Source organism: Brassica rapa, chromosome A04 (assembly GCF_000309985.2).
Source record: "Brassica rapa cultivar Chiifu-401-42 chromosome A04, CAAS_Brap_v3.01, whole genome shotgun sequence".
In the NCBI taxonomy this organism is placed as follows: domain Eukaryota; kingdom Viridiplantae; phylum Streptophyta; class Magnoliopsida; order Brassicales; family Brassicaceae; genus Brassica; species Brassica rapa.
The window spans coordinates 12,172,025-12,197,277 of NC_024798.2; the positions used below are offsets into that span (position 1 = coordinate 12,172,025).

At 36.0% G+C, this 25,253-nt stretch overlaps 7 protein-coding genes, 1 long non-coding RNA gene and 2 pseudogenes across 16 annotated transcripts; 4 read left to right on the forward strand and 6 right to left on the reverse strand.

Moving 5' to 3' along the window:
* Window positions 1–342: 342 nt before the first annotated feature.
* On the reverse strand, window positions 343–1,488 carry LOC108871633 (annotated as a pseudogene).
* A 493-nt stretch (window positions 1,489–1,981) lies between these two features.
* LOC103864305 (putative F-box protein At5g44220) lies at window positions 1,982–6,966 on the reverse strand. The gene has a single exon (XM_009142064.3). The coding sequence runs from the start codon at window positions 3,380–3,382 to the stop codon at window positions 2,144–2,146; it is 1,239 nt and encodes a 412-aa protein (XP_009140312.2). The 5' UTR covers window positions 3,383–6,966; the 3' UTR covers window positions 1,982–2,143.
* Window positions 6,967–7,227: 261 nt separating this feature from the next.
* Window positions 7,228–9,830, forward strand: LOC103864307 (shikimate kinase 1, chloroplastic). Of its 2 annotated transcripts, XM_009142068.3 has the most exons (12): window positions 7,310–7,388; window positions 7,670–7,752; window positions 7,866–8,119; window positions 8,201–8,253; window positions 8,317–8,371; window positions 8,458–8,530; window positions 8,628–8,715; window positions 8,809–8,891; window positions 8,982–9,111; window positions 9,191–9,269; window positions 9,360–9,424; window positions 9,503–9,830. In XM_009142068.3, the coding sequence occupies exons 3-12, from the start codon at window positions 7,900–7,902 to the stop codon at window positions 9,569–9,571; spliced, it is 915 nt and encodes a 304-aa protein (XP_009140316.1). In that variant the 5' UTR covers window positions 7,310–7,388; window positions 7,670–7,752; window positions 7,866–7,899; the 3' UTR covers window positions 9,572–9,830. The 2 variants fall into 2 exon arrangements, with proteins under 2 accessions (XP_009140315.1, XP_009140316.1); XM_009142067.3 differs by lacking the exon at window positions 7,670–7,752 and having other exon boundaries at window positions 7,228–7,388.
* LOC103864306 (F-box/kelch-repeat protein SKIP6) lies at window positions 9,803–11,326 on the reverse strand. Its single transcript, XM_009142066.3, has one exon. The coding sequence runs from the start codon at window positions 11,255–11,257 to the stop codon at window positions 10,148–10,150; it is 1,110 nt and encodes a 369-aa protein (XP_009140314.1). The 5' UTR covers window positions 11,258–11,326; the 3' UTR covers window positions 9,803–10,147.
* Window positions 11,327–12,618: 1,292 nt separating this feature from the next.
* LOC103864308 (protein translation factor SUI1 homolog 1-like) lies at window positions 12,619–13,448 on the reverse strand. Of its 2 annotated transcripts, XM_033289524.1 has the most exons (3): window positions 13,370–13,448; window positions 13,115–13,196; window positions 12,619–12,946 (listed from the first exon to the last, which is right to left on the reverse strand). In XM_033289524.1, exons 2-3 carry the CDS (start codon window positions 13,149–13,151, stop codon window positions 12,657–12,659), a joined length of 327 nt encoding a protein of 108 aa, XP_033145415.1. In that variant the 5' UTR covers window positions 13,152–13,196; window positions 13,370–13,448; the 3' UTR covers window positions 12,619–12,656. The 2 variants fall into 2 exon arrangements, with proteins under 2 accessions (XP_033145415.1, XP_033145414.1); XM_033289523.1 differs by lacking the exon at window positions 13,370–13,448 and having other exon boundaries at window positions 13,115–13,326.
* LOC117133406 lies at window positions 13,359–14,069 on the forward strand. The gene is made up of 2 exons (XR_004457184.1): window positions 13,359–13,460; window positions 13,555–14,069. It is a non-coding gene; the product is annotated as an uncharacterized LOC117133406 (long non-coding RNA).
* Window positions 14,070–14,228: 159 nt separating this feature from the next.
* LOC103864310 lies at window positions 14,229–15,876 on the reverse strand (annotated as a pseudogene).
* LOC103864311 lies at window positions 15,756–17,864 on the forward strand. Of its 2 annotated transcripts, XM_009142069.3 has the most exons (10): window positions 15,760–16,045; window positions 16,124–16,219; window positions 16,323–16,397; window positions 16,478–16,546; window positions 16,665–16,741; window positions 16,829–16,917; window positions 16,991–17,120; window positions 17,200–17,290; window positions 17,357–17,422; window positions 17,514–17,864. In XM_009142069.3, the coding sequence occupies exons 1-10, from the start codon at window positions 15,875–15,877 to the stop codon at window positions 17,631–17,633; spliced, it is 984 nt and encodes a 327-aa protein (XP_009140317.1). In that variant the 5' UTR covers window positions 15,760–15,874; the 3' UTR covers window positions 17,634–17,864. The 2 variants fall into 2 exon arrangements, with proteins under 2 accessions (XP_033145386.1, XP_009140317.1); XM_033289495.1 differs by having other exon boundaries at window positions 15,756–16,045; window positions 17,200–17,422.
* An 880-nt stretch (window positions 17,865–18,744) lies between these two features.
* LOC103864312 (protein MIZU-KUSSEI 1) lies at window positions 18,745–21,763 on the reverse strand. 6 transcript variants are annotated; one of them, XR_632199.3, is made up of 2 exons: window positions 20,324–21,530; window positions 18,745–20,223 (listed from the first exon to the last, which is right to left on the reverse strand). XR_632199.3 is itself a non-coding variant. In XM_033289506.1 (2 exons), the coding sequence occupies exon 1, from the start codon at window positions 21,289–21,291 to the stop codon at window positions 20,527–20,529; it is 765 nt and encodes a 254-aa protein (XP_033145397.1). In that variant the 5' UTR covers window positions 21,292–21,763; the 3' UTR covers window positions 18,745–20,223; window positions 20,497–20,526. The 6 variants fall into 6 exon arrangements, 2 of the variants coding, with proteins under 2 accessions (XP_033145397.1, XP_033145398.1); XR_632198.3 differs by having other exon boundaries at window positions 18,745–20,227; XR_004457154.1 differs by having other exon boundaries at window positions 20,299–21,530.
* Window positions 21,764–22,859: 1,096 nt separating this feature from the next.
* On the forward strand, window positions 22,860–23,819 carry LOC103864314 (elicitor peptide 6-like). The gene is made up of 2 exons (XM_009142072.3): window positions 22,860–23,304; window positions 23,561–23,819. The coding sequence occupies exons 1-2, from the start codon at window positions 23,089–23,091 to the stop codon at window positions 23,654–23,656; spliced, it is 312 nt and encodes a 103-aa protein (XP_009140320.1). The 5' UTR covers window positions 22,860–23,088; the 3' UTR covers window positions 23,657–23,819.
* The last annotated feature ends 1,434 nt before the right edge of the window (window positions 23,820–25,253 follow it).

Consider the following 25,253-nt stretch of genomic DNA (forward strand, 5'->3'; position numbering starts at 1 on the left):
GACGTGGAGAGGAAGCAAAGTAAGTGTTGGAGATGAGCTTGTTGCTGAGCTGGCATTTCATGAGTTGAGTCAAGTTGTAAAACCGTACCTTGTCTATATAAAAGGAAGGAGAGTCTTTCATAGCTTTTCATGCTTATTGTGCATCTCGTTGCTTGGGCTTGTTTCTCTGAGGAGATTCAAGATTTGGTGAGCTTGCAAGTTGCAAGTCTAACAAACTTGAATTCTTCCTTGCAGTTCATTTGTTCTTATCAATATATTGATTGTGTTCTTATCGGAAATTCAGAAAACAAATTTACAGTAGCAAACAAAGAGCAAGAGTAGATAATAATTATAAACAAAGTGTCAGAAACAAAGAATATGATCAATGAACCCTCCCAAGTATATAACCACAACGGAAGAACAAAAGATGGAGTTGGTCACTGAAGTTGAAAACGAGTTAGAGAAAACAGTTCGTGATTCTACTAAAGAAACAATCATTTCAATGTTCTGAAGATTGTCATAGAGAAACATAAGATTCTCAACCTGACCAGGGAAGATAGAGATTGTACGTCGATCCGAATCCACATCCCAATACTGAAGATCCTGTTCTGCGATTCCTCCAATGTCAACTCTTCTCATGCTTTTTTCTTGGGATCATAAGACAAAACACAAAATGGTGGTGCACGCAAAGTCTCTGGTGCCAAAACAAACTCGCCAGCATCATCATTAATGACACAAAACACTTGACACATTGTGTTCCGGTCAGCTAAGAGAGGCAAAACGAAATTCTGATTAGACCATCCATGTTTGGCAGCATCTTCTAGAACCCACAATTCGATTCGACCAGGGTAACTTTGAAATCCACCAGAAAGCATGATAGCAACCTTCCCATTGTATCTTATCATCCTTGTAAACTGTGTTGCTCTTCCTTGTGGTAATTTGATAAGATCAAACTTTTTAGACCTAACATCAAAACTCATGACTGCATGATCTTTAGTAAGTTTACGTGAATCTAAGTCAAGATAAGCTCCATAGTATAAAACACCATCTATACATATACGAGACCCAGGAGAGTGAGGAGGAGGACCGTCTAGTGCTAGGGTTGTACACCATGAGCTTAGAAGGAGGTCCATAGCAAATCAAACCGTGAACAGATGGAGTTGTGGCTGTGTACGGTTGAGAATGACATGTCAGATGGTAACTTGCTACACAAGATAATGATGATTCATCTCCATCTTGGCGTTGACTCGATGAGAAGAAGAAATGTTTAATGTGACGCCTGCTCTTAAAGGTGAAGATGAGGCTTTGGGGACGAGTCGACGACTTGATCAAGTACGATTCACGAAATCTCGGTTGCGAATGATGGATCTCCAGGGCTTGGATACGCAGATGAACCTTGCTAGGGTTTCCATGGCGAAGAGAGGAATGTTTTGTCCTTTTTTTTCTATAAGAAGAGGACAGGGAATTAATGAATAAAATATGAATGTTTTTTTTTGCGTGATCATCAAGTCACATTAAAATAAACAAACGTGGGGACTACTAAGACCATCTCCAATGCTACACTATAATTTTCTCTATATTTCACTCTAAAATAGAGTAATTCTATTATAGAGTTGGATTTGCTCCAATGGTTCACTCTATAATAGAGTGAAATATAGAGTATTCTTGTTTTTTCATTCTATATTTGGAGTAAAAAAATAAGATTACTCTATATTTCACTATAACCATTGGAGCAAATTCAACTATATAATAGAGTTACTCTATTTTAGTGTAAATTATAGAGGAAAAAATAGAGCTCCCTTGGAGATGCTCTAATTAGACAAGAACAAAAGAAAGATGGGAACGAGCTTGTAAGAAAAGGCCAAAAAGTCTGTCTTTCTGGTAGTCCTGACATATATCTTGGATAGGCACAAGATCATATATAGTCCTGAACTGTGTTACAAAAGCAACTCAACATTAACCATTATGTGAAGGTGAAATTCTTAGGCTTAACAAGCAAATGGGAAATGTAACCAATATTCCAATATAACATAAACAAACTGTCGATATGGTGAAAATGTAACCAAATATAACACAAACATGAGACTTCCCAATAAACAAAAGACCGGCTAGGTCACATTTCAACATAGTTTGAAGGTTGCAACAGACCATCATCTTACGATTCTTACAGAAACATGGGACTCTCAACCTGACTGGAGAAGAGATGGAGCAGACTACAAGAATCGGGACGATTAAATCGTCTGTTGCTGTCGTAACGTATAGGCACTTTGATTCCATTTACCGCGACTTTTCTCATACTATTTCTTTTTGGATCATAAAATAGAACATAGTGTCGAATACGCACACTTGACGGTGCCAAAACAAATTCACCCGCATCATTGACGTCAACGAAACGATGAAACCAATAAGCTGCTGTGCTTTGGCCCTGAACTAAACTTGTCCACGAATTAGGCAAAACAAAAACCTTCTTCAACCATTTATGTTTCACTGCATCCTCAAGAACCCACAAAACCACGCCACCATCAGCTGAAATTACCTTGGAAATGATAGCCAGCTTCCCCTCGTACGTTACCATTGCTGAACATTTGACATTATCGCCGGACATTTTGACACGTTCAAAACTTTCAGACCTAACATCAAATCTCATGATGAATGCAGTTCCCTTCAAGTTCTTGTCAGCACAAGCTTCATAATATAAAACACCATCGATACATATATGTTTCTTGAGAGGAAAATGAGAGTACTGACCAACGTTAACCGTCTTCCATGAACTCCCGTCTCCTAAGGTCATGATCTGAAAAACAGGATTTGGTCCTGTCCTACACAACACTTTGTAAACACCAGCAATACCATCATAACCTAAGAAGTGGTTTCTGACAGGAGTCCCGGGTTGGAATATGGGCAATGTGGTCAATTTTCTGGTGCTGGAGTTGTATACTAGAACCCTCGATGCACAAGCACTTGCATAGCAAATCAAACCATGAAGATAGGAACAATTCTTGGCGTCGACATCAAATGCAGGATGAGTCATAGCTACGGAGGCTTCACATGGATTTAGGGTTTGAAGGGATGCCGTGAAAAGGATACTATCTTTGTAACGCTTGAAGGTGAAGAAGAGACGACCATGTCGGTTGGTAAGGAACACTTTCATGAAATCTCGGCTGCGGATGATGGATGCACAGAGCTTCGAGACACAGATAAGCCTCGCTAGAGTTTTGACCGGTAACCGTTTGAATATCTGCATAACTAGATCGATCGGAAGCAGATCTGAAATCGTCTTCTTCCTACGTTTTCTAACCCCAAGTGACGGCGGCGTTGGTTCCATGATTGCCTGGCTGGCTGCAACTTTGACAGTATCAGAGATTATTCTGCCCTCATTTGCTGTCTCTTTTTTTATTTTCATGTATAAATAATATACAGCCCAAATATCATTGATTTGTTTTAGGTTTGAAGCCTACCGAATTTGATACGGTATAAAAGCCCGATCCACATAAATCCAGCCCAAAATGCTCATCGATCTTTATCCAAACATTTCAAGATTTCAGACCGTCTTTAAAAAATATTTCCTTATCAGAAAAATACGTGGACATGTCACAAATTAGTTTTCGGAGGTGATCATCGTGGTTTTCAGAGCCGTGCTTACATGACGAAAAAATAAACATTGGCCTAGAGCATCTAATTTTTTTCTTTTGTAGCTTGGTTCTATTTTTTAAAAGTTTTAAGCATTTATTATGATTTATTCTTTTTATTAGATGTCAAAAAAAACTTGGTTTAAGGGCATCTATTTTTAAAAAGTTTTAAGCATTTCTTATGATTTATTCTCTTAATTAGATCTCATATAAAACAACTTTATAAACATAGCATCGTTATCGTTAGTAGTTTATGGATAATCAAAAAGCTAAAAACAGATATTAGAATGAAAACATGCATGGTTTCTTTAAGAAACCAAACAAAATATGGAAACAATAGTTTTTCCCCTTAAAATGGGTAAATGATTTGTTCTTGGATCTGTGTTATACTAAACTAGAATAGCTTTTATTATTGTAGATTCATAAAAAAAAATAGTATCGCTTAGGGAAGCTGTTAGTGCTCGCACGGCTCTGGTGATTTTGCACAAGAGAAAAAAAAGAAATGGGGTTAAAGGACGTGGACATGTTACAAATTAGGAAATGGCAAGGTCATCGTCGTTGGACGGACATTAATTTTGCTAGGATGAAAAGGTGCTTAAAATGATTACAATGATCAGTTCCTAAAGAGTTGCCAGCTCAGTCTGACGATCATATTATCAGTAGGCTAATGTTGAAAATACGAAGTATGATGTTTCAAGAAAGATGTTGTCGAGATAAAACACAAGGTTGAAGTTCTTAGAGCACCAGCATTGGAAGTTCATTAGGGGGGTTCACACGCTTTTCGAGAAAAAAAAATATTATAATATGTTATAGTGATGATTCTGTCTCGCCATGCCCCTTCTGTATGAACCTGGGTCGTTACTGTTCAGCGGACCCCGCGCCACGTGGCGGCCTGCTATTGGTCAATTTTTTTTTAAAAAAAAATAAAAAAATAACAAACGAAAAATGAAAAAAAAAAAAAAATTCAAATTATGAACCCCAACCGGGGGTTTATTAATGCTGGTGCTCTTAGGGCCTAGAATGATCGCGCTTTCATGAGACCAAGTTAAAGGGGCCAAAGAAAATTATGGGAAATGTAGAATATGATGATCTTGTCTCTGGTGTCCCGATTAGTTGCTTTCAAGACCCTCCTGCTGATTTTCCTCATGGAATTGACGAATTTAGATTGAATGCCGCTCTTATTCCTCCGCCACTGCCACTGGTTTTGCTAGTCTTCCTCAGCATCAGCCTTGATTTTTTTTTCTTAATGTTTTGCTTGTCTTTCCTATTATTATTTTTTGGGTATACTGCCTATGGGTGTCAAAACAACTCACTCGCATCAGTGATAGTGATATGCCGGAGTTTTGCATGACATATGCTTAGGTTTGTGAAATCTCGCTACAAGTTATTTTGAAAGTTCCTGTGAAGAAACTTCAACCTCATGACGTCTCCTTTAATACTTAGAGATGTTCCTATCAAACACCAAGAACACGATGCAGAGAAGTAGAGCAGAGGATTCAACTTCAAGCCCGAAAACAGAGCGAGAACTGAACAAAGAAATGGCAAGAGCACACACACATTTACTAAGTTTCTCAGGTTCACACCTGTCAACGAAGGTTCTATGTATGGCTGGGATCTCTCTCTCTCGGAATCCACTAGATTAGACGTTATAAGAGAGTGAATGCCCAAAGCCCCGGCCCATAACCTCTTACAATGCTTCTCTCGTTTTATATCTCTAACTCAACCCGAAGAACAAAATACAAGTTTATGCTTTGTAATGTGTTCTCCATACACTCTTATCGTATATATATAGTAACCACCATGACCTAGACTCCCTTTGGGTGCTACTACAAATGCTCTTCCACGTACGACTTCATTAATGAATTTGTCCTTATCTTCTTGTTCAATAGCCGACAAAATGCAGGTTGCTTTTGTCTTTATGAGTTGAATCAAACGGCTACTCTGGTCCTGCACGAGTGGCTCATGATCTTATCCTCTATACATAGTTCATTCCTCTCCATGTCTAAGTGTTATTATTCTTTCTTGATCTTCTTTACTAAAGCTCAACAGTTCCATGTCATATAATTTTCTTTTTGAGAATATGATGTACATTGTGTTTTTTAGTTTTAGCTACTGACTGCCAACTGGATTAATTTTTGCATGTAGTCCTAAGAAATAATTAAAAAAGAAGAAGTCAAATTCATGGAATAAATTTTGTAAACCTAATATTTTCTGATACTCAATATACACATTGATATAAAAGTCAATACTCATTGACAAAGCAAGTGTCTATTAAGTTTTTGGTAGTTCAGAGTGACTCAGACAAAGGCAAAAGCATGTGCGAAACAGAGCGTGTCGCAATCTAACATCGAAGACGGAAACATCGACCACCAACTTTTCAATAGTGCAATAGACCTGTTGTTGGAATAGATAGCTACCAACCTCTTTCCTAATTCTTGTTTTCTTTTTTTTTTCTTGAATAAAAAAAATATAAATTCATGAGTAACTAGTTACCTAGTTAGTAGGTTGCATGTACATCTGAATATATCATGTTTGTGCGAAGTTAACATTAAGCGATCTGATTTTAGATATGAGAAAATTACATGCTCCGGACTAAAATCTTGTGATCGATGTTCAAAGAATCGTTATTCGGTAGTTAGGCAATTTATATGAGATTATTGATTGGTTGGATGCAATGTTTTTAAACTCGACCCGGACACTGAACCGGACGACTTACCGAGTCGATGGGTCACTGGGTCGACCGCGGACGAACCGTGGGTTAATAAATTAATTAATTTTATTATATAATAATATATCAGCTATGTAAATAAAAATATAGAAACTAAAGTTTAATATTTTCTAAATATTTTTATAAACATAAAATAATAGTTTGGATATGTATATTTTTATGTTTAATAACATTTAGAAAATACATAACTTTAATTTCTATATTTTTATTTTCATTTGATATAAAAAATATCAAAAAATAATTTAGACTATTTATAATTTTTTCTAACAAGATAATAGTTATGACATCTAAAAAAATCAAGACATAAAATTTATAAATATTTAAATGTTTAATGTGAATAATAAATGAAATTATACAAAATAAATAAAAAGTAAAAAATCATTATAATAAATTATCAATAACGAAAATAAACTAACACCAAATCACATCGACTAGTTTTGGTTCTCTGGCATAATGAAATTTTCATTAAAATCTAAAAATCACAAATATAAAATTGAAAAGGAAAAACCTAATTTTTTTTGTCAGTATATAACTTCTTAATTAGAAATTTAGAATATAAAACATAATCTAAAAACATAATTAAAAATTAAAAAAAGAAGTAAAAGTTATTTATTGATTTAACTAGTGGTTCAACCGGTATCGGGTTCCGGGTTCTACTGGGTTTTGTGGGTTTTTGCGGATTTCTAAATATTGGGTTTTTCACAAAATTCAAACCGGATCTTTTCTGGATTGACGGGTTTACCGGTAGGTCCGGGTCGGGTTTCAAAACACTGGTTGGATGTCTAGGCCAATTTTTGAACATCTAAACCATTTTTTTAAGAAATCATTATTTAAACAATAATTAAGGAAAAACATGTTTGTGGTCAAAACAACTAATGAGACGCTTAGAGGCCAGCACCATTTCTGGTTTCACCAACCCCCTCATCTTTGTTCTGTATTAATTACTCGTCCACCCAAATGGATTAGTCACTTATTTAATTAATCAAAAAAAAAAACTTAAATCTGAGAGATAGAGAGAGAGGTCCGTCTCTGCCAGCGGGAGAGAATTTCAGGTGAAACCCTTTTGTTTCCTTTGATTTTTCTGTATAATTTGTCTTTCATCCTCGACTCTGAACGGTTGTAATTTTCTGTTCTGTAATGGAGTTTATTAGGGCTAATTAAAATTATGATCTTTTATATATGTTTTTGTTTCGGAAAAGTCTCATTCTTATTTCCCTTCCGTTACTCAATTTCATTTGTATAATAATTTTTTCCATAGAAAGCTCGAATTTTCTGGTTACACTCTGACTTGTTAATCTTTTTTTTTTTTTTTTCTCCATTGATTTCACCACAGCTTTATCGATTTCTTTTTTGCTTTAAGAAAAGAAAGAATCTTCCTTTGATGGAAGCTGAGATTCATTGGTGATATTGATGCCTGTAAGCAATACTTGTCCTTAATTATAGCTAAAGTCTCTTCCTTTACAAAGGTGACAATGATGTTTGGTAGCTGCAAAGGAAGCTGAACCCAGTTAATATTGCTTTTTTTGCAGGGATTTTGAGTACTTTGTAATAAGTGTTTTGCATATGGAAGCAGCTATTGCTCAGAGGGTTCAGTACCCTTCATGGGTTGATTGCAGAAAGTTTGAGGGGAAGCCGCTTGGTTCATTGCGGTATTCTCAGCGAGTTAAGGAAGATAAAAGGTTCAGAGGTCTTGTTGCTTTGGCTCATTTGCAACCTGACAGAAGATATGATCAACGGAGATCGGTTTCTTCAGAGGTTTCATGTTCTGACAACAACTCTTCAGGTTCTTGTGAAAACATCTCGATAGCTTTTGAGTGTCTCAAATAAAGGAAAATCTTATTCCATATTTAACTTATCTTTGTAGCATTGTTGGAGGCGGGAAGTGTTCATCCATTTGATGAAGATCTAATCCTCAAGGCAAGTAACCCTTGTATAACATCATCTTCTCTGTTAGATTTGTGTTAATTTCCTCTATAACAGAGAAAAGCAGAAGAGGTTAGGCCGTATTTGAATGGACGGTCTATGTACCTTGTTGGTCAGTTTCTTTGCCTGTTCCGTTTGTTTGCATATGATTTGTTCTTAATACTTTCTTGTAACTTGATGATTCAATGATGAACACAGGAATGATGGGTTCTGGGAAAACAACCGTGGGGAAGTTAATGTCTAAAGTGCTCGGTTATTCCTTCTTCGACTGGTATGTATATTTGCTTCTTTCGAGTTGTGTTAATAAGCCTTTATATGTTGATGTTATGAATTTGTAACATTCTTTAAGTTTTGTGGATGCGTGTCAGTGACACTCTGATTGAGGAGGCGATGAATGGAACTTCTGTGGCAGAGATATTCGAGCATCATGGAGAGAGTTTCTTTAGAGGAAAGGAGGTTTAGTTCTATGACTAATTCTTTTAGTCTGTGGTTTATGTTTCAAAGCTCTTCTAAAGCTTAAAAATCTCACTTTTCTTTCTTTCTTTCTAGACTGATGCACTAAAGAAGCTCTCTTCAATGTATCAACTTGTTGTTTCCACTGGTGGAGGTGCAGTTATAAGACCCATTAACTGGTGAGTTTATCTTCATCCCATCTGAAGTCGCAAACATATGAAACTCAGGTCTCCTTCTGAGTTCATTTGCTAATCTGATGATATTATCAGGAAATATATGAACAAAGGAGTCAGCATTTGGCTAGATGTGCCTCTTGAAGCCTTAGCACATAGAATCGCTGCTGTTGGAACTGATTCGCGGCCACTTTTACACGATGAATCAGGAGATGCATACACTGTGGTACTCACCTGACTGTGTTGTACAAATCATAAGCCTTGGATACTTACAAATCATTCATCATTTTTTCTCTTCTCTCCAGGCTTTCAAGCGTCTTTCAACGATTTGGGATGAGCGCGGTGAAGCATACACAAACGCAAATGCTAGAGTCTCCTTAGAAAGTATGTCCTGTTTAGTGATGAGAGACTTTGTTCTCTGGAGACTTCTGCTAGTAACTTGACTTTTCTTTCTTTGTGTCCTTCAATTGTCAGGTATTGCAGTTAAGCTTGGCTATAAAGACGTCTCTGATCTCACACCAACTGAAATCGCCATTGAGGTAAGTCAGGTCCTTTCTCCGTGTCTTCATTATTAATCTGTTCAATCAAACTTAACAAAACAAATCACTCATCATCAGGCCTTTGAGCAAGTTCAGAGCTTTCTAGAAAAGGAAGAAACAGTGGAGATCCCTGACGGTGACCTCTAGTATCCCAGCCTCCAGTTCTGTCTTTTAATTTATCTGTTCAATCAAGTCAACGATGCAATCACTCATAGCCAGGCAATTGAGCAAGTTGGGAGCTGTCTAGACAACGAGGACCTGTTTAGTTACTGGTTTGTGGGTTAGTGGGTTAGTGGGGTTTACAGGAGTCTGATTTTGAATGTGGAAAACCACAAAAAATAATGCTTTATTCAATGAAAATGCTGCAATACATGTATATAAAACTCTACAAAGCTCTTTTTGTTTTCAGCAATGAGCAAGACAAGTGAACCAGCCAATCTTACTGGTTTTATTAGAAATCTGAAAGTAGCTTTCGCATGAATTACAAACTCATACGAAATGAGACAAGAACATACAAAAGAAAGCTGATTAAAACCCAAAGTACAAAGCAGCAATCTATAAACTTCATTACACTTGCCAGCTGTTCATACTCTTTGTCAATCCACCGTTTCCCACAAAGCACTCTAAATCACTATGTTCATCAAAATGATAGTTACTCAAAGACAACAGAAACAGACCTATATGGTGATGCTTCGGAGAGAGTAAACATGTATGTATCATCAATCAAACTGTAGCCGCTAAGCAATTCACAATGGCGGATTTATCAGGAACCGTAAACACAGTATCAGACCACAGTATCTTCCCCCAAATCTCCCCTTCTCCACGCCTCTCAACCTCAATCTCCGCACACCAAATCTCCATTCTCCTAGCACCTCCACTCCCAGCTTTCCCTTCCCACAGAACCGCAAGCTTCCCACCCCTATTCGCCATAGTAGCACCGCAAAGAAACTTGGGAAGCGACTCCACACCCCTCACCTCTCTCCAAACCCTCTCTTTCGGATCATACCCTCTTATCTTCCCCAAGTAATCATAACAAAACAGAACATCCTCAATCACACAAGCCCTCCCTCTCCACCCCAAATCAAGCCTCTTCTCAGGCACACCCCACTCCCCTTCATTAGGCTCGTAAACGACACCGTTTCGATCAGCCATCGCGTAGACTCTCCCTTCCAAAACAGCACTCGCGTGCATCCACTTCTCACGCACCTCCACCCCTGGACTCGCAACCGCCTCCCAAGTTTGGGCCTTTACGTCAAACATCTCGGCCCAGTTACTCGAACGGGCCCAATTATCAACCACACACCCTCCGATCACGTAGATCTTCCCGTCGATCACACCAGCCGCTGCGAACTCGCGACCTACCCTCATGTTATTGACTCGTCGCCAGGTGTGGATCTTGCAATCGAGAACCCACACGCTCGAAGAAGGCACGTCTTTAACAGATCCGCCGATGACGTAGATCTCCGATCCCACGACGGCGTAAGCGGATCCGACGAGGGAGGGGAAGGGACAAGAAGGGATGGGAACGAGGAGATGAGAGTTCGTTGCAGCTCGGCGGAGGAGGGTGAACCAGCGGGCGCCGGTTTCGGGAGGGACGCGGATGGCGACGTAGAGGATGTTTTCGGTGGCGTTGGCGAGGGATCTGATGGAGTATAGGAGGGGAGATTTGGGGAGGGATCGGAATGACTTGGAGACGAGAGAGAGGTTTGGATGGTCGCATCTGGAGACGCGTGCGAGGCAGTTCAGAGCGACGTCGTCTGGTAACGACGGAATCAATTGCGTAGGCGTTTTCGGTTCAGGTGGATCGTCGCTGGAACTCGTTGTCGCCGCCATGGGATCTTAGTCGATCACTGACTCGAGATTTTTAAAGAGAGAGAGAGAGAGAGCTTATTTTCTGGTATCTGTTCGGTTCGGTTGGGTTATTTTCTGTAGGAAAGTTTATAATCAATTTAAGAACCGTAAAATATTTGGTTCGGTTCAGTTGAATAATTTTTGGTTCGGTTTGAGTTAGATAATAAAAGAGAAAATTAAGTTTTAATTGGTAAAATAAGCAATTTTGCCATTTTGGGTTCGTTTTAGTTCTAGTTCAGATTTTTTTTAAAATAACTAGGGGGTTTTCCGGGCTACGCCCGGATTTTTCCTATAATATTAGTTTAATTTTATATTTATATTTTAAAATAAAACAAATATGATATACACTGAAACTTGTTATAGAATTATAAACATAAATGCAAATTTAAAAATATTTGAAACAAATTGTTGTGTTTTATTGGAATTTTATGTAGGATATTAGTAATATTAATAAAAAGTTAACTAAATTATAAGTTAAGATCTATATATATTATTTATCTTGGTTATTTATTTTTATGTAAAACAATTGTAAAGCTTATAATTAGCATTGTATAAATTTTGATTGGTTTTAAAATTATTAAATTTTATTTTTGTACTTGTCTTTAAAAGAAAGTACCACCGACTTGTATACCGGTTCTTTATTTGTTGACTTTTTAGATCTTTTATCTGTGCTACGCGCGGATTGTTTGGTATAGTTGAACTTTTATTTATTTAATTAATTTATATTTATTTTAATATTCTATATTGTAATTTGTAAAGTGATTTTTTGCCTCTGAACTCTCATACTTAAAGTTAAAGCCACTAAAAGATTTATAATCCTTAATAAATAAATATATTTGTTAGTATATAATTAACAATTAATTAAAAGAAATTTAATTGATTTATAATTATCATTGTCTAAAAATAATTTATATTGTGTTATAAAGACTTCATATCTTAAATAAATAATAAGATTTGTTAATATATTATCGTAAATTAAAATGCTTTTTTATTTGGTAATTATCATTATATAAAAATAATTTATATTGTGTTACCAAAAATAATATTTTACATCATTATTATTTTTTTAAATAAAAGAGATATATCTCTCTATATATATTGTATATAATTTTATATATACATAAGTTTTTTATATTCTTACACGATAAAGGAAAATTTTATTATAATAAATAACTTTGTGATATGTAAAAAAATTGATATTTATTTTTTTATTAAATATTTCAAATGCATGAGTATTTTTAAACTGTATTTTACGTGATAAAAATAATCTTGCTATGATAAAAAAACTCTGTATGTTTGATTTAATATTAAATATTCTGAATATATGAAAATAATTTATTCTATTGATATTTAAATTGATAATATATTTATTTATATGCAATTATTGTGTTTGCAACCAATGTACCGTTGCAACAAAACTCTTTCTTGAGGTCCTTAAATATCTTGCTGTAAAATAAACATGAACATGTCCGAGTTCAGAGTCATGAACCAATGTACTGTTGCAACAAAACTCTTTCTTGAGGTCCTTAAGTATATTGCTGTAAATATACTCTTTCTTCAACCCTTGGACTGTTGTCAAGCTTTTCCTACCATTGCGCTGCTGCACACGGATGTGGACGTACTCCTTTGTTCCCGCACCTGAGTCCTCAGCATTCGCATCAGCAAACGGGTCTGCAGGTAATTAAAAAATAAACTGATTAGCAAATGAGAAACATTAACCATAGCCCATGTTCCAAATATAAAAAACTGTAACCAAAGATTTAAGATAAGTCTTAAATGGACAAATGAGGCAGATAAGCAGAGGTATTTTGATAGACTATGGATCAAAGTGGAACTTACCAAAGGCAGTAGAGACCTGGGAATCAAGTTCAGACATGAAACTTTGTTGATCTGATGGGCAAAAGGACAGAGAATCTGAGACCTGAGCAAGAAGACCAATGTCATAATAAGAGTTTAACACACTCAGATGGGTACAAAACACCATGATATAAACAGAACAGTTACCCATCAAGTAAACTACACTTCAGTATGAGTTACACAAAACACTAAGATACATTACGCTTGAAGTAAACGATTTCAACAACTCCTGAGTACCTTAAGAAGGGGATGGAGATAGCTAGCATGAAGAGGTTGTCCCTTAGCATTGAAGTTATACTCCTTGAATTCCAACTCTTGCCAGCTGCATGTGAGTACTCATTTTTCTCTTACTTTTCCAATGCCAACAACATAATTAATACGTCTAGAAAACAACCATTAGTGATTAGTACTCACTTGTGTAGATTTTCTCGAGTCAAGTCAGTAGCGAAAATCTTCCTTTTGGAAGCATATGTAGGACCTTTCTCAACATCAGAATATCCCGTCCATCCCCTAATAAGTAAGGAAAGGAGGTAAGCTTTAAAAACAATGTCTCCCAAAAGATAAAACAATTTACAAAAAAGGAAAAGCGCAGGTAGTTACTTTGTTACTAAGAGTTTCCTGGTTTTGAGAGAGTTTGAGACTTTCTTTGTCAAGTTCCTGAAAGCAAGAAAGGCCAACTTAGTCTCTTAAATTATAAAAAGCTGGATTAGATTTCTACATAATAGTTCTGATTAAACAAACCAGTCCTTGTTGTATTTGTAGAAGAGACTCCTTCACTTTATCTTCAACATGTTGAACCTAAAACAAAAGATTACAAAGTCAACATGATGAATAAAAAGAAGCCAAGACAATTCAATTCAATACCTTCCTAGAGACTTGCTTTCCCATTGCAACCCACCTCTTTTTAGCAGCTTGTGTGCTTCCAATTTTGAAAACAGAAGGATCTAGCTTTTTCTGAAACAAACAAAAATAACAATTTTTAAGGCACACACCAGTGAAAGATAAAAGAAATTATCAAAGCAGGAGCTTGGCTTATATTTTGGTTTCGTATCCATTAGCTGATATATAGAAGAACACGGAGTGATTATCACTTTACCTGGAGAACCCACAGACTGAGAAGCGCCTCCAAGCAGAAAAGACCGCAGCCGACAAAGTAGAATATCTGCAGTAAGTATCAAAGTTAAGCTAGGTTAATAGTTGGCGACAAAAAAATTGATCGGTGATGAATTATAGAAAGGATGCCAAGGTTAATACCCCGGCTAGTAAACTGCCTCTGATTACATCAATCGCTGCCAGCACACCCCTGCAGATTGGAAGACAATGAGGATCACTTGTAGCAACACACGATTGTTTGCTTTCTCGATTACATCAATCGCTGCCAGCACACACTTGCAGATTTTTTTTTTTCCAAATGACTGGATAGTCGTCACACGATTGCTTGCTTTCTCACGAGATGAGCGATGGACGTCGGCGAGATCGGCGGGGAAAGGTGGTGGTTGGAGAGAACGGTTTCTCCGGTGCAACGGGTTGTCGTAAAAGTATGTTCTTCCTCTCCGTCTCGCTTCCGTTTGTTCTGTCCAACGTCAGCGCGTTGATTCCACGTCCCTACCTCAAGCGGGAAATTCACAATGGCCTTAGACCCTCGAAGTTTAAACGCTGCTTGGTCGTAAGCCCTAGCGGCTTCGATCGCTGTGTCAAACGTCCCGAGCGAAACCCTAGTTCCCGACGGTTCGGATCTCGGATCTCCGCCGCGAATTTCACCCACGGCCTCATCCTCACTCCTCTGTAATGCATCTTCTCTTCCGCGGACACATGTACGGGAAGCTGCTCTGGCTGGGGATTTGCGGTTGCGAATTGGATCCACTCGGTTCTGTTCAGCGGCTGGATCTTCAACGGCGGTTTCCGGTTCGATCTCGAGGCTGAATCAGAAACACCGAGTGGATTCGATTGAAACGTGAAAGATGATTCGCTCGATGCTAGATGAGACTTTATGATAAGCAAATGAACTTTATGAGACTTAGATGTGGAAGCGAAGGAGAATCGGAAGTGGTGTAATGGGAGGAAGACGAAACGGAGAGGTCCGTGTGTTATGTGAATGAACGAATGACATGGCAAAAAGAATCCATCTTATTGGATGATTTTCCATGCTGAGGTGGATAGGCTCAATGGAGCTCATATATCTATTTTAATATAGTATAGATTTAGGTAAAGTATCAAGTAATTCAGAAAAAATAGCATATATTTGAATGTTTTAAATAAAAATACTAAACTATTTATTGAATAAAAATATTTAGTTAGATATTTTTGTCTCAAATATTTGTTTTTTTTAAAATAAAACTGTAAATTTTATTTAAAAATATTAATTATTTTTATTTTGATATAGTTATTATAAATATATATTTGTATTATGGTGTTTATTTGATTTTATTCGATACAAAAGTATAAAAATAGTGTGGTATTTACGAATAGCGGTTTGATTTCAGTTTTGAATTTCGTACGTAAAATGTCACTCTACTTTTACATATTTTCGGTTCGATTTAATTTTTTAATGAAACCGGTTGAAAAAGAAGGAAAACTGGAATTAAACCGGAGATACTGCCGTTATCTAAAAGCACTGACGTGGCGGAAAGCAATGATCGGTGGTGTGAAAGACGCCACGCGCTCTCTTCCTCACCTTCCTGGGAGAAGAAGACGACGATGAAGCATTAACTGATTCTTGTTTCGTAAAACTCCGAAAAAACCATGGTTGCATTAGCTGTTTCTTCCTCGGGCATTGCTTCGTTTCGCCGGCATTATAGCTTCCGGTTACGTCCACGAAACCCTCCGACTCAAGCAGCAGTTTCGCCTTCTTCTTCTTCTGCTTCGGCTTCTCCTGGGGTTGACTTGAGTACCCTCGAGTCCGCCATTAACAAGGTCCCTCCTTTTCCATTAATTCTATAACTAGATGAACTCTCCTCGTAACTTGGAAGTGGGTTTTTGAGTTTGACGCAGAAAGATAGTAGTGGTGTGAAGGAAGCTCTGGATCGTTTGGGTGAAGAAGGTTGGGCTAAGAAATGGAGTTCTCAGCCTTACATGTCGCGTCGTACGGTGTATATCCGATCTCTCTATCTAAGCTTACCCGTATATTCAACGAATGAGTGGATGAGAGTTGGAGTTGAAGAACTCATGCGTCTTTGTTTTTTTGTTTCAGACATCGCTTCGGGAGCTGACAACTCTCGGAATCAAGAACGCAGAGACTCTTGCCATCCCTAGTGTCAGGAACGATGTAAGTTTTATTTTTTTTCTTGTAAGGTTTGGACTGTGTATGTTAATGGAGGTTGTTCTGACTGAGTTCGTGTAATGCAGGCTGCTTTTCTTTTCACTGTTGTCGGAACAACCGGTTTCATAGCTGTACTTGCCGGCCAACTTCCCGGGGTAAACCCTTTACAGTCTCTTGGACAATGGTGGTGTTATTTTTAGTATTGTACTGTCTAACAGTATTTCGGTTTGTGTTAGATTCTATACTGATAAAATAACTGTTGAACATGGACAGGACTGGGGATTCTTTGTGCCGTACTTAGTTGGGAGCATATCTTTGGTGGTTTTAGCCGTGGGAAGCGTTTCACCGGGGTATGAAAACAACTAAAGCACTGTATGCTTGTTAACATTATGTTCTCTAAGTTACAGATTTGATATATTCAGCTATTTTGCTTGTAGGCTTCTTCAAGCTGCCATTTCCGGGTTTTCGACATTCTTCCCTGATTATCAAGAACGTATTGCCGCACACGAAGCAGCTCACTTCTTAGGTACATTTGTAAAAGAGTGTGTATTTTTGGGTTGTGAAATGTTTCTGATTGTGTTTAAACTTGAAACTTCCAGTGGCTTACCTAATTGGACTTCCAATCCTCGGGTACTCGCTAGATATTGGTAAAGAACACGTCAATCTCATCGACGAGAGGCTAGCTAAACTAATATACAGCGGCCAGCTTGACTCAAAGGAGCTTGATAGGTAATAGTTTCTTTTTAAAAAAAGAGAGAAAGAAGAATATAATCACAACCCAATATTGAATCTTCTTGTGGTTTCTCAGATTGGCTGCTGTTGCAATGGCTGGACTTGCTGCTGAGGGTCTGAAGTATGACAAAGTGATTGGCCAATCTGCGGATCTGTTCTCTCTTCAGGTCCTCTTAGTTCTTATTACCTCACCACTCACAAGTTCACAAACACTGAGTTTTAATTTCTTGCAGAGGTTCATCAACAGGAGCCAACCTAAAATCAGTAATGAACAGCAGCAAAATCTAACGAGATGGGCTGTATGTTCCTTTTACATTAACAGGCATTATCTCTCTCATACATGTTTCTTTTGTTTACAGTACTCGTGAATCTTCATTTTTGGTTATGCAGGTTCTTTACTCTGCTTCTCTTCTGAAGAACAACAAGACCATCCATGAAGCTCTAATGGCTGCAATGTCCAACAATGCATCTGTTCTTGAATGTATCAAGACCATTGAGACAGCTTCCTAGACTTGGCGCAGCTCTGGATTCTTCAAATACAGTGAACTATCTCTAACTCTCTTTTGATCAATCCAGTTCCAAGACCACTAAATCGAGTCACATATTTTCTTAAATATATAAACGAGAAAAGACAGAATAGATTATCTATTTTTATACTAAAAGTTTCCTCTTGGCGCCTGACATGTTATTTACATTGCCTTAACCGCAATATTTTGTTTTTCAAAATACCAATTTAAAACTTTTTCCACTGATCGAATCCAAAAAAGTCTTGCACAAATGGTCTTAAGAAAAATAGGAGACGCATAAAACAAAATTACACAATCTTAATATGAAATTGACATAAACAGTAGCTCCAAATCCAAAAGCTTTGTATCCCACCGAGATGACTACTACAACACTTTTTCGAACTCATTTTGAATATAAATAAGAGCGAATAACTGACAAATACTCAGCAAAGAAAGCTTTAAGAATCCTGAAATCAACTACCAAGAATCATCACAAAACATAGAAAAAGTTTTAATAAATTGAACATCAAGTAAATATGAAAGCAAATAATAAAAACGAGTGAAAAACTCCGACAGTGCAAACAAGAGATCGTGTCACCTCCTTTTGTCTCCATGTTCTCATGTTGTCTTGTGACTTAGTTACCGTGAATTCAATGTTAATTTTCATGCGGTCACACCACCTCTTTCGGCCGCAGTGTGATCCGCACAAACACGTCTCCTTTCACAAAACGATAAAAAAATTGGGTTTGCTTTTCATGATCCAAGAGGTGACACTTTCAACTAGGTATGAGAGTTTGAATATCTGATTTAATTAGTTCAAATCGGTTATTTGGGTATTAGATAGTTTGGATAAAAAGGATTGCTGAGAAACAAAAAAAGGTTTAGAGAAGTTCAAATAATTCTTAACTAGGTGAAGACCGCATTGCCCAAGATGACGAAGGTGAATGAATATTATATATACAAATTACTTTTACATATTATTATTTATTTTGTGTTCATTATATATTATGAAATAATAAATATATTGAATAATTGAGAACCGAACTAGTAACTATTAGCTATATAATTAAGCTGGAGTAATCACATAAATCAAAATAATCTCTCTTTTTATTTACAATAATTTTTATTGGTAAATAAATAAAAATAATCATTTTATTTTTGTTTATATATTATATAATTAAATTTAAATAATCTTGACATAGATATATGATATATTTAATATGGATATTTATTAATTGAGGTTTCCTACTCATATAATTTGATTAACATGTGTATATTTATGTACCAAAAAATTAAACTATTAATCACAAAAAAATTAGTGTAAGATTTTTAATAGTTTTAATAATTTATAATCATTTTTAAAAATTCAATGAAAATTTCAAAATTAAAATATTAAGGGTCTCAATACTTTGGCAATGAAAGTTTTGAAATCAACATATTTATGTATTTTTATATGGTATATAGTTTAATTTTAATAATTATATATATATATATATATTTCATCCGAATATATATTAAATAAAACTTCTTATTCATATGATTTTACGATCATTTGTATCTTGTTATAACAAAAAGTTAAACCATTGATCACAATTTTTTTAATGTGAAAATTTTAACAGTATTAATAATTTATAGTCGTTCTAAAAATTTTAAAATATAACATATAAGAAAAAATCGATTTTTTTATTATATGACTAATGTCATTGTTTACTTGTTTAGTTTCTTTTAAGAATATAAAACTAAACAAAAACGATGAAGGATACAAAAACTGTTATCAAATCTTTATTATTTAAAATCATTAATTATCATATATATGTTAATCATATTAGGTAATTTCGTATTTTCTATTTACGGAATTTTTTTTTGGAACACTACTAATCAATTTTACATTTAGTTTAATAAAAAAATATAATATAGTATATGTTTAGATGGATCAACTAATTTTTCTAAAAATTCTAAGAAGATGTCATGTGGATACAAAAAAATATTGTAATACTCCTCAGTTAATATATAAGTGATTTGATTCGATTCAAATAATAAATTTGAAAATCAACTAATACCAGAAAAAAAAATCTGGATTCAGTTCAAGTGCAATGTGGCTAACACGAGTTACAAAAAACGAAAAATAATAAGTTTCCATAATATTACTGTTTTGGCAAGAAAACATAATTTTATGTTTTTTTGAGAGAACATATAATTTTACAGTTTCACTGGAAAACATAATTATCTTAGCACAAAACTATAATAATTAAGAAATAAGTATTGATACTATTGGACGTCCATTGACCTGCCTATAAGTAATTCAGACATTTTTTGGACCGATGTCTATTACGTACCGACTAATTGTAACCTAAAAGGTAATAGTCCGTGTCGACAGTTCAAATGGACGGACCAATTGAAAGTTTTATACACCATGATGATCCCGAATAGTCCATCCACCAAAAACCTTATTCGTTGTTGAATCTTAACCTGCATCGTAATTGGAGTTTAAATGGCCTGGCCGAGGTCGATTCCAACGGACTCGATGATTTTGCAAGAAGATTACTCCTGTTGACCGTATTTGCTTTATTGTTGCTGTTTCCATTCTTTGACGTCTGCCTGAGCCAAGTCTACTGTCAGCTTATGTGACTAAACCTTGTCAATTTTTGAAAATAAAATAAAAAACAGACCTGAATAAATGTGCATGTTATTAACCTGAAATAGTTTCATATAATTCATCCTAAAGAATACATCACATTCCTAAAGAATACGTCCCATATGCACCCATAGACATATCATCATGATTAGATAATCACATTTCAATCCACAAACCAAGATCTATCTTCGTTCCGGCCACCTTCTCCATCCATATACAATCAAGAACGTACCCATATATTGTCTCCGACCATTACATCAAATCAAACTCTTACGAAGAAGATACTAAGCTCTGGTCCATTATTCCCTTCGGGACTCAGCATATAAAACGTCTCTGAATCTTTAGACCCAACGACACGCTCAAAGTAAGCCCTCATGTAAGCCATCTCCGAGTCAGGTCCTTCAGCCTCCGAGTTCCCAGGCAAAACACCAGCACCCATCGAAACCGGTCTTAACAACTCCATCACGTTAAGATCCTCCTCCGTCGCGTCACGTTTCACACCGTACCCCGTTTTCTTACCGTTACAATACATTGTCCATAATGGTTCGTCCATTATCTTAACCTTCTCTTTATCAGCTCGTTTCTCCGTCTCTAAAGCGATCCGAACCATTCCTCCGCTCAGCTCCTTTTGTAGCACCATTGTTTGCATTGCTAGCTCGACGACGAGAGATGGAAAACATTTAGAGTTTTCTTGAATTGAGAGGCTTACACGGCCTTTACGGTATCCGAACAAGGTCCCGGAGACTCTTGACCCGCTTGACCCGCTTCGGTGCTGGTCGGGTAAGCTACCTCCCGGAAGGACCGGGATTTTACAAGCCGCCGGCGTGATGATGGGAAAAGAACGGAACACGGAGCGGAAGACACGGAAGACTTTCTTGCCTTTTTTCTTGTGTTGGTGAGATGGTTCGAGTAACGTGACGGGCTGACGTGGAGCTGGAGTTGGTGTCGGTGACGCTGAAGGGGTTGAATATGAGTCCGTGGAGGAAGAAGCACCGCTTACCCTTGGCTTTGGCTCCCCCATGGCCATTTACGACGGAGACGTCCACTAAGATACGACAGCGTTTTTGTTGAATGGTTTTGTCTTGCTATTCGAGAAAAAAAGATTTTAATCAACTAATTTACATTTGTTTTCTTTGGCTTTTCCTTTCCCACCACACCTTTGAGTTTTTTTTGGCTTACTATTTTTATTAGAAATTGGAATGGTTAAATATTTGTGTTCATATTGGGTAATACTTTATATATAGTTGTTGTTTTTATTTTTGAAGTGTGATCAGCCAGCTCTATGCTCTATTTTAAGAAGCTGTTAATTTCAATAGATGTGAAAACAAATCAACCGACAGTTACCAAAAATAGTGAGAGATACATCAAACCGTAGTTGTTTGTATAGGTCAATGTTCAACTGTTCAGGTGTAATCTGCTGTAAATCGTCTAAGTCCAACTTGGTGTATACTGGATCTTGCAAGTTTGTTACCACAATTTAACCCAACCACGGTTAACTGAATTAAGAAACTGAAAATAAATAAAAAACAATAACAAGACGTCGATGAATATTTCAATATATAAAAATAGTATATTGGTATAACAAATAAAATATATTTTTAGGCTGTAACAACAGAAGACAATATAAAAAGATGAGTGAATAATAAATACGAACATTTATTTGTGTTTTTGTAAGAATGGACTATCTATTGCATAAGGAACACTGGTCCAAAGAGGTAAAGTAAAGAGGACGACAAAAATAAAGATCCATAAACAAAATTATGAGCAGTAAGAGACAAAGCACCCTAAGTTATACAACTACATATATGAATATAAAATCTAATTTTATTGTCATCTTACGAATGCACTAGCTATAGTCCAGGTTTTTTACGTTATGTTCGTTTGAATTTGGCTTCCTTTTAAGGTATAAGCTTCTTTTCTTTTTTTTGTTGTTTTGTTGTATAATTTGACTTCCTATGTCAGAATATGACATAAGCTTAACTTATCAATTGGCTTGATTTAAAATTTTGGATTCAGAATCAATAATTATTTTAAGTATTTTTGGTGATTTGAGTATACTTTAACTATTTCATATATTTACTTTTGACTATCTATATATATTTTCAAGTATTTAAACCAATATAAAAGTATCATTCTTGATGTTTTATATACGTTAAATCTAAAAATAATTAATATATATAAATATATAAATATATTTTTAGATAAATTTGGGTACCCGAATACTTTGGTTTGGATCAAATTCGGTTTTCTAAATAACAAAATTTTGAATAATTCAAATATTTAATCAATTTATGTTCGGGGTTGGTATTATATTTTCGGATCGGTATCATTTATATTCCTCGGATTCATTTTGCCAAACCCTAATTACATGAAAAACAAATATTAACATATTTTTCAAAATATACATTCGCGCAGGCGCACGGATCAAAATCTAGTTTCAATTTATAAGCTAAACTAGTCAGTTTGTAACCATTATTTAAATAAAGAAACATGTTTATAAAAAAAATATAACAACTAGATTAACATTTCTTCAAAAAAATTTACTACGTTTTATTTGCTGTTCTTTTTCAGTTGGTAAACTTATCAATTTCCCTCCGTTTAATTGCTTATGGGACTTTAGTTGAATTGTCACCCTAGTTATTTTAATAATTACATTTAATAAAAATGTATAATATTATGAACAGAAAAGTAAGAAAAAAATATATTAAATGCAAAGTAAGGTATGTCTGTGTAACAACACAGAGAAGCAGGTAAGGTCATATGTGACCCAACACTTAATGCATTGAGCAGAGGAAGAATTAAGTAGAGAAAAGAGAGCAGAAAAATGGAAGTTAAAGGAGAAGAAGAGAGAAGAAGCAGAAGAGAAGACGAAGAAAAAGAAGTTTACTACTCTCTTCTCAACTCTCCATGTTCTGCCTTTCACAAAACTGTTCAAGCCATATTGAAATGTCTTGGTCTTGAGTCATTATCAATATCACCATCCTCCTCCTCCTCCTCCTCATCATCATCATCATCAGAAGAAGACCATGAATCTGAAATCGTAAGCTCTCTATGTTCTCAATCTGGTCAGCTCATTTTTATCTTACGGATTATACTACTAAATTTACATATATAAGAACATCAAGTGAGGTTAGAAGCCAATCCGGAGCATAAGTGTTTAGTAAGCTAAAACTACAAAAGAGGAAGTTTAAGATATAAGTAAGAAAGTTAATATTGAAAATATATAGAATTAAATTCCAACTGTATTTTCATTGATATGTGTGGTAGGTAAAAGCTATATTTATGTTAATGAATAGGTTCAAGAGACAGGATTTATGGCGATGGTAACAAGACTGGTAAGAAGGAGACCAAGGCCAGCTTACAGCTCAGGACGCCCTGGTCAAATCGACTGATTATGATCAAAGACTTGTGTCTTTGTGTTTGTATGTTTTCATGTTTAAACTCACGTATGGGGTCTTAATGTCCTCAGGCCGTCTCCATGGCATGGCAGTCTCTGTAGAAAGTATCTAATCCAAGAAAAAATAAAAGTAAAGAAGTTTGGTTTTGATTTCATCATCGTATATACAAGAAGAAAAAAGACTTAGAGACCATCGAGACAGACACAACATACCTTTGTTTTTCTTGTTTCAGCTTATTTATCGTGTACTGTAATTTTTTCTTCCTTTTCTCCCACCTAAACTCCTTTTGTTCGGTGTTGTGTCTGCTACATTAAACTGCTGCTGCAAATACCCTGAGCTTCAGCTGCTTCATCTGTGATGATCAGGCCATCAGCGACGTCTTCCTCCTCGTTATCTCTTATAACGCTAATAACCACAGAATTGCGTAAGAAACATCATTGACAATTGAGAAGATGTCTAGTTATGCAAACATAACATGATCGATGTGAACACGGAAGCAAACAATAAAAAACTAGATTTAAGAGCTGTGGCACCCAAAATATTATACTCCAAGAGACATTGAAACCCGCAATAGACTGTATCAGGACAGTCCATGCTTGCAAAAAGACAAAATACATCATGTTGCTTCTGCTTTGAATCCTCACTAGCCTCCAAGAGATTCAAAAAAAAATTTTGGACAACATAGATTCAAGATTATACCAAACATATTGGTGCTGCGACATGTATCATAGAAACAGTACAACACAATGTAAACAAAAGGAAAAAAAAACTAGAATAACCTGCTTATAATTTGGAGGGACAGCAATATGTTATAATAAAATAGAGCATGCATCCAGTAATTCTTATTCACTTAATTAGTATACTCTCTTGTAGTGCAGTCCTCATAAATCTAACTGGACGGATAACCAAAGTCGAGGTCAGACTGATTACTTGTGCTAGGCTTATCCTCTTTTTCTTCACTGAAACTTCCATCACTCTGCAGCAACATGAGAGGATCTCTCAGGAATGGATCTGCATTGACCACGAGAACCTTTTTGCAGTATTCTTTGCTCGATCATTTACGGATGTAATAAGATAAGAGTATCATAGGCTAAGCAGCAGCAGAGTTTCTGCTCAGTTGTGTGAGTTACTCTATTATGTCCATCATCCATAAAACGTTCTATCCACACGAATTATTTCTTCTTCTTGATCATCTGTAGGGTAGGACTCGATATATGACTAAATAACTTGCCAAGCCTTAGTGATATCAGCTTCTATTTCCTAGTGAGAGAATAAGAACTGATCTGAAGAAAAAAACAATAGGGAAAAAATGAGACGAAAAAGAAGAAAGAAGAGAATAGTGAAAGAGAGAATGAATTAGGTTTAGTGGCAGATGAGAATCTATACTGATTTTTCACCTCTAAGTTCTTAAATTGAACTATGGAAGGACTCTTGCATTTTCTTGGATGAGAACCTAAAACCTATGGGCCCTATTAGAGAGGAGGCGCTTGATCTAACGGTGGCTGACATCTTGACATCTGACCTTAAAGGGAATAGAGGAAGAATTAAAGAGCTCTTACCAGCGTTTGTTCCTCAGATCCTAAGCATTCAA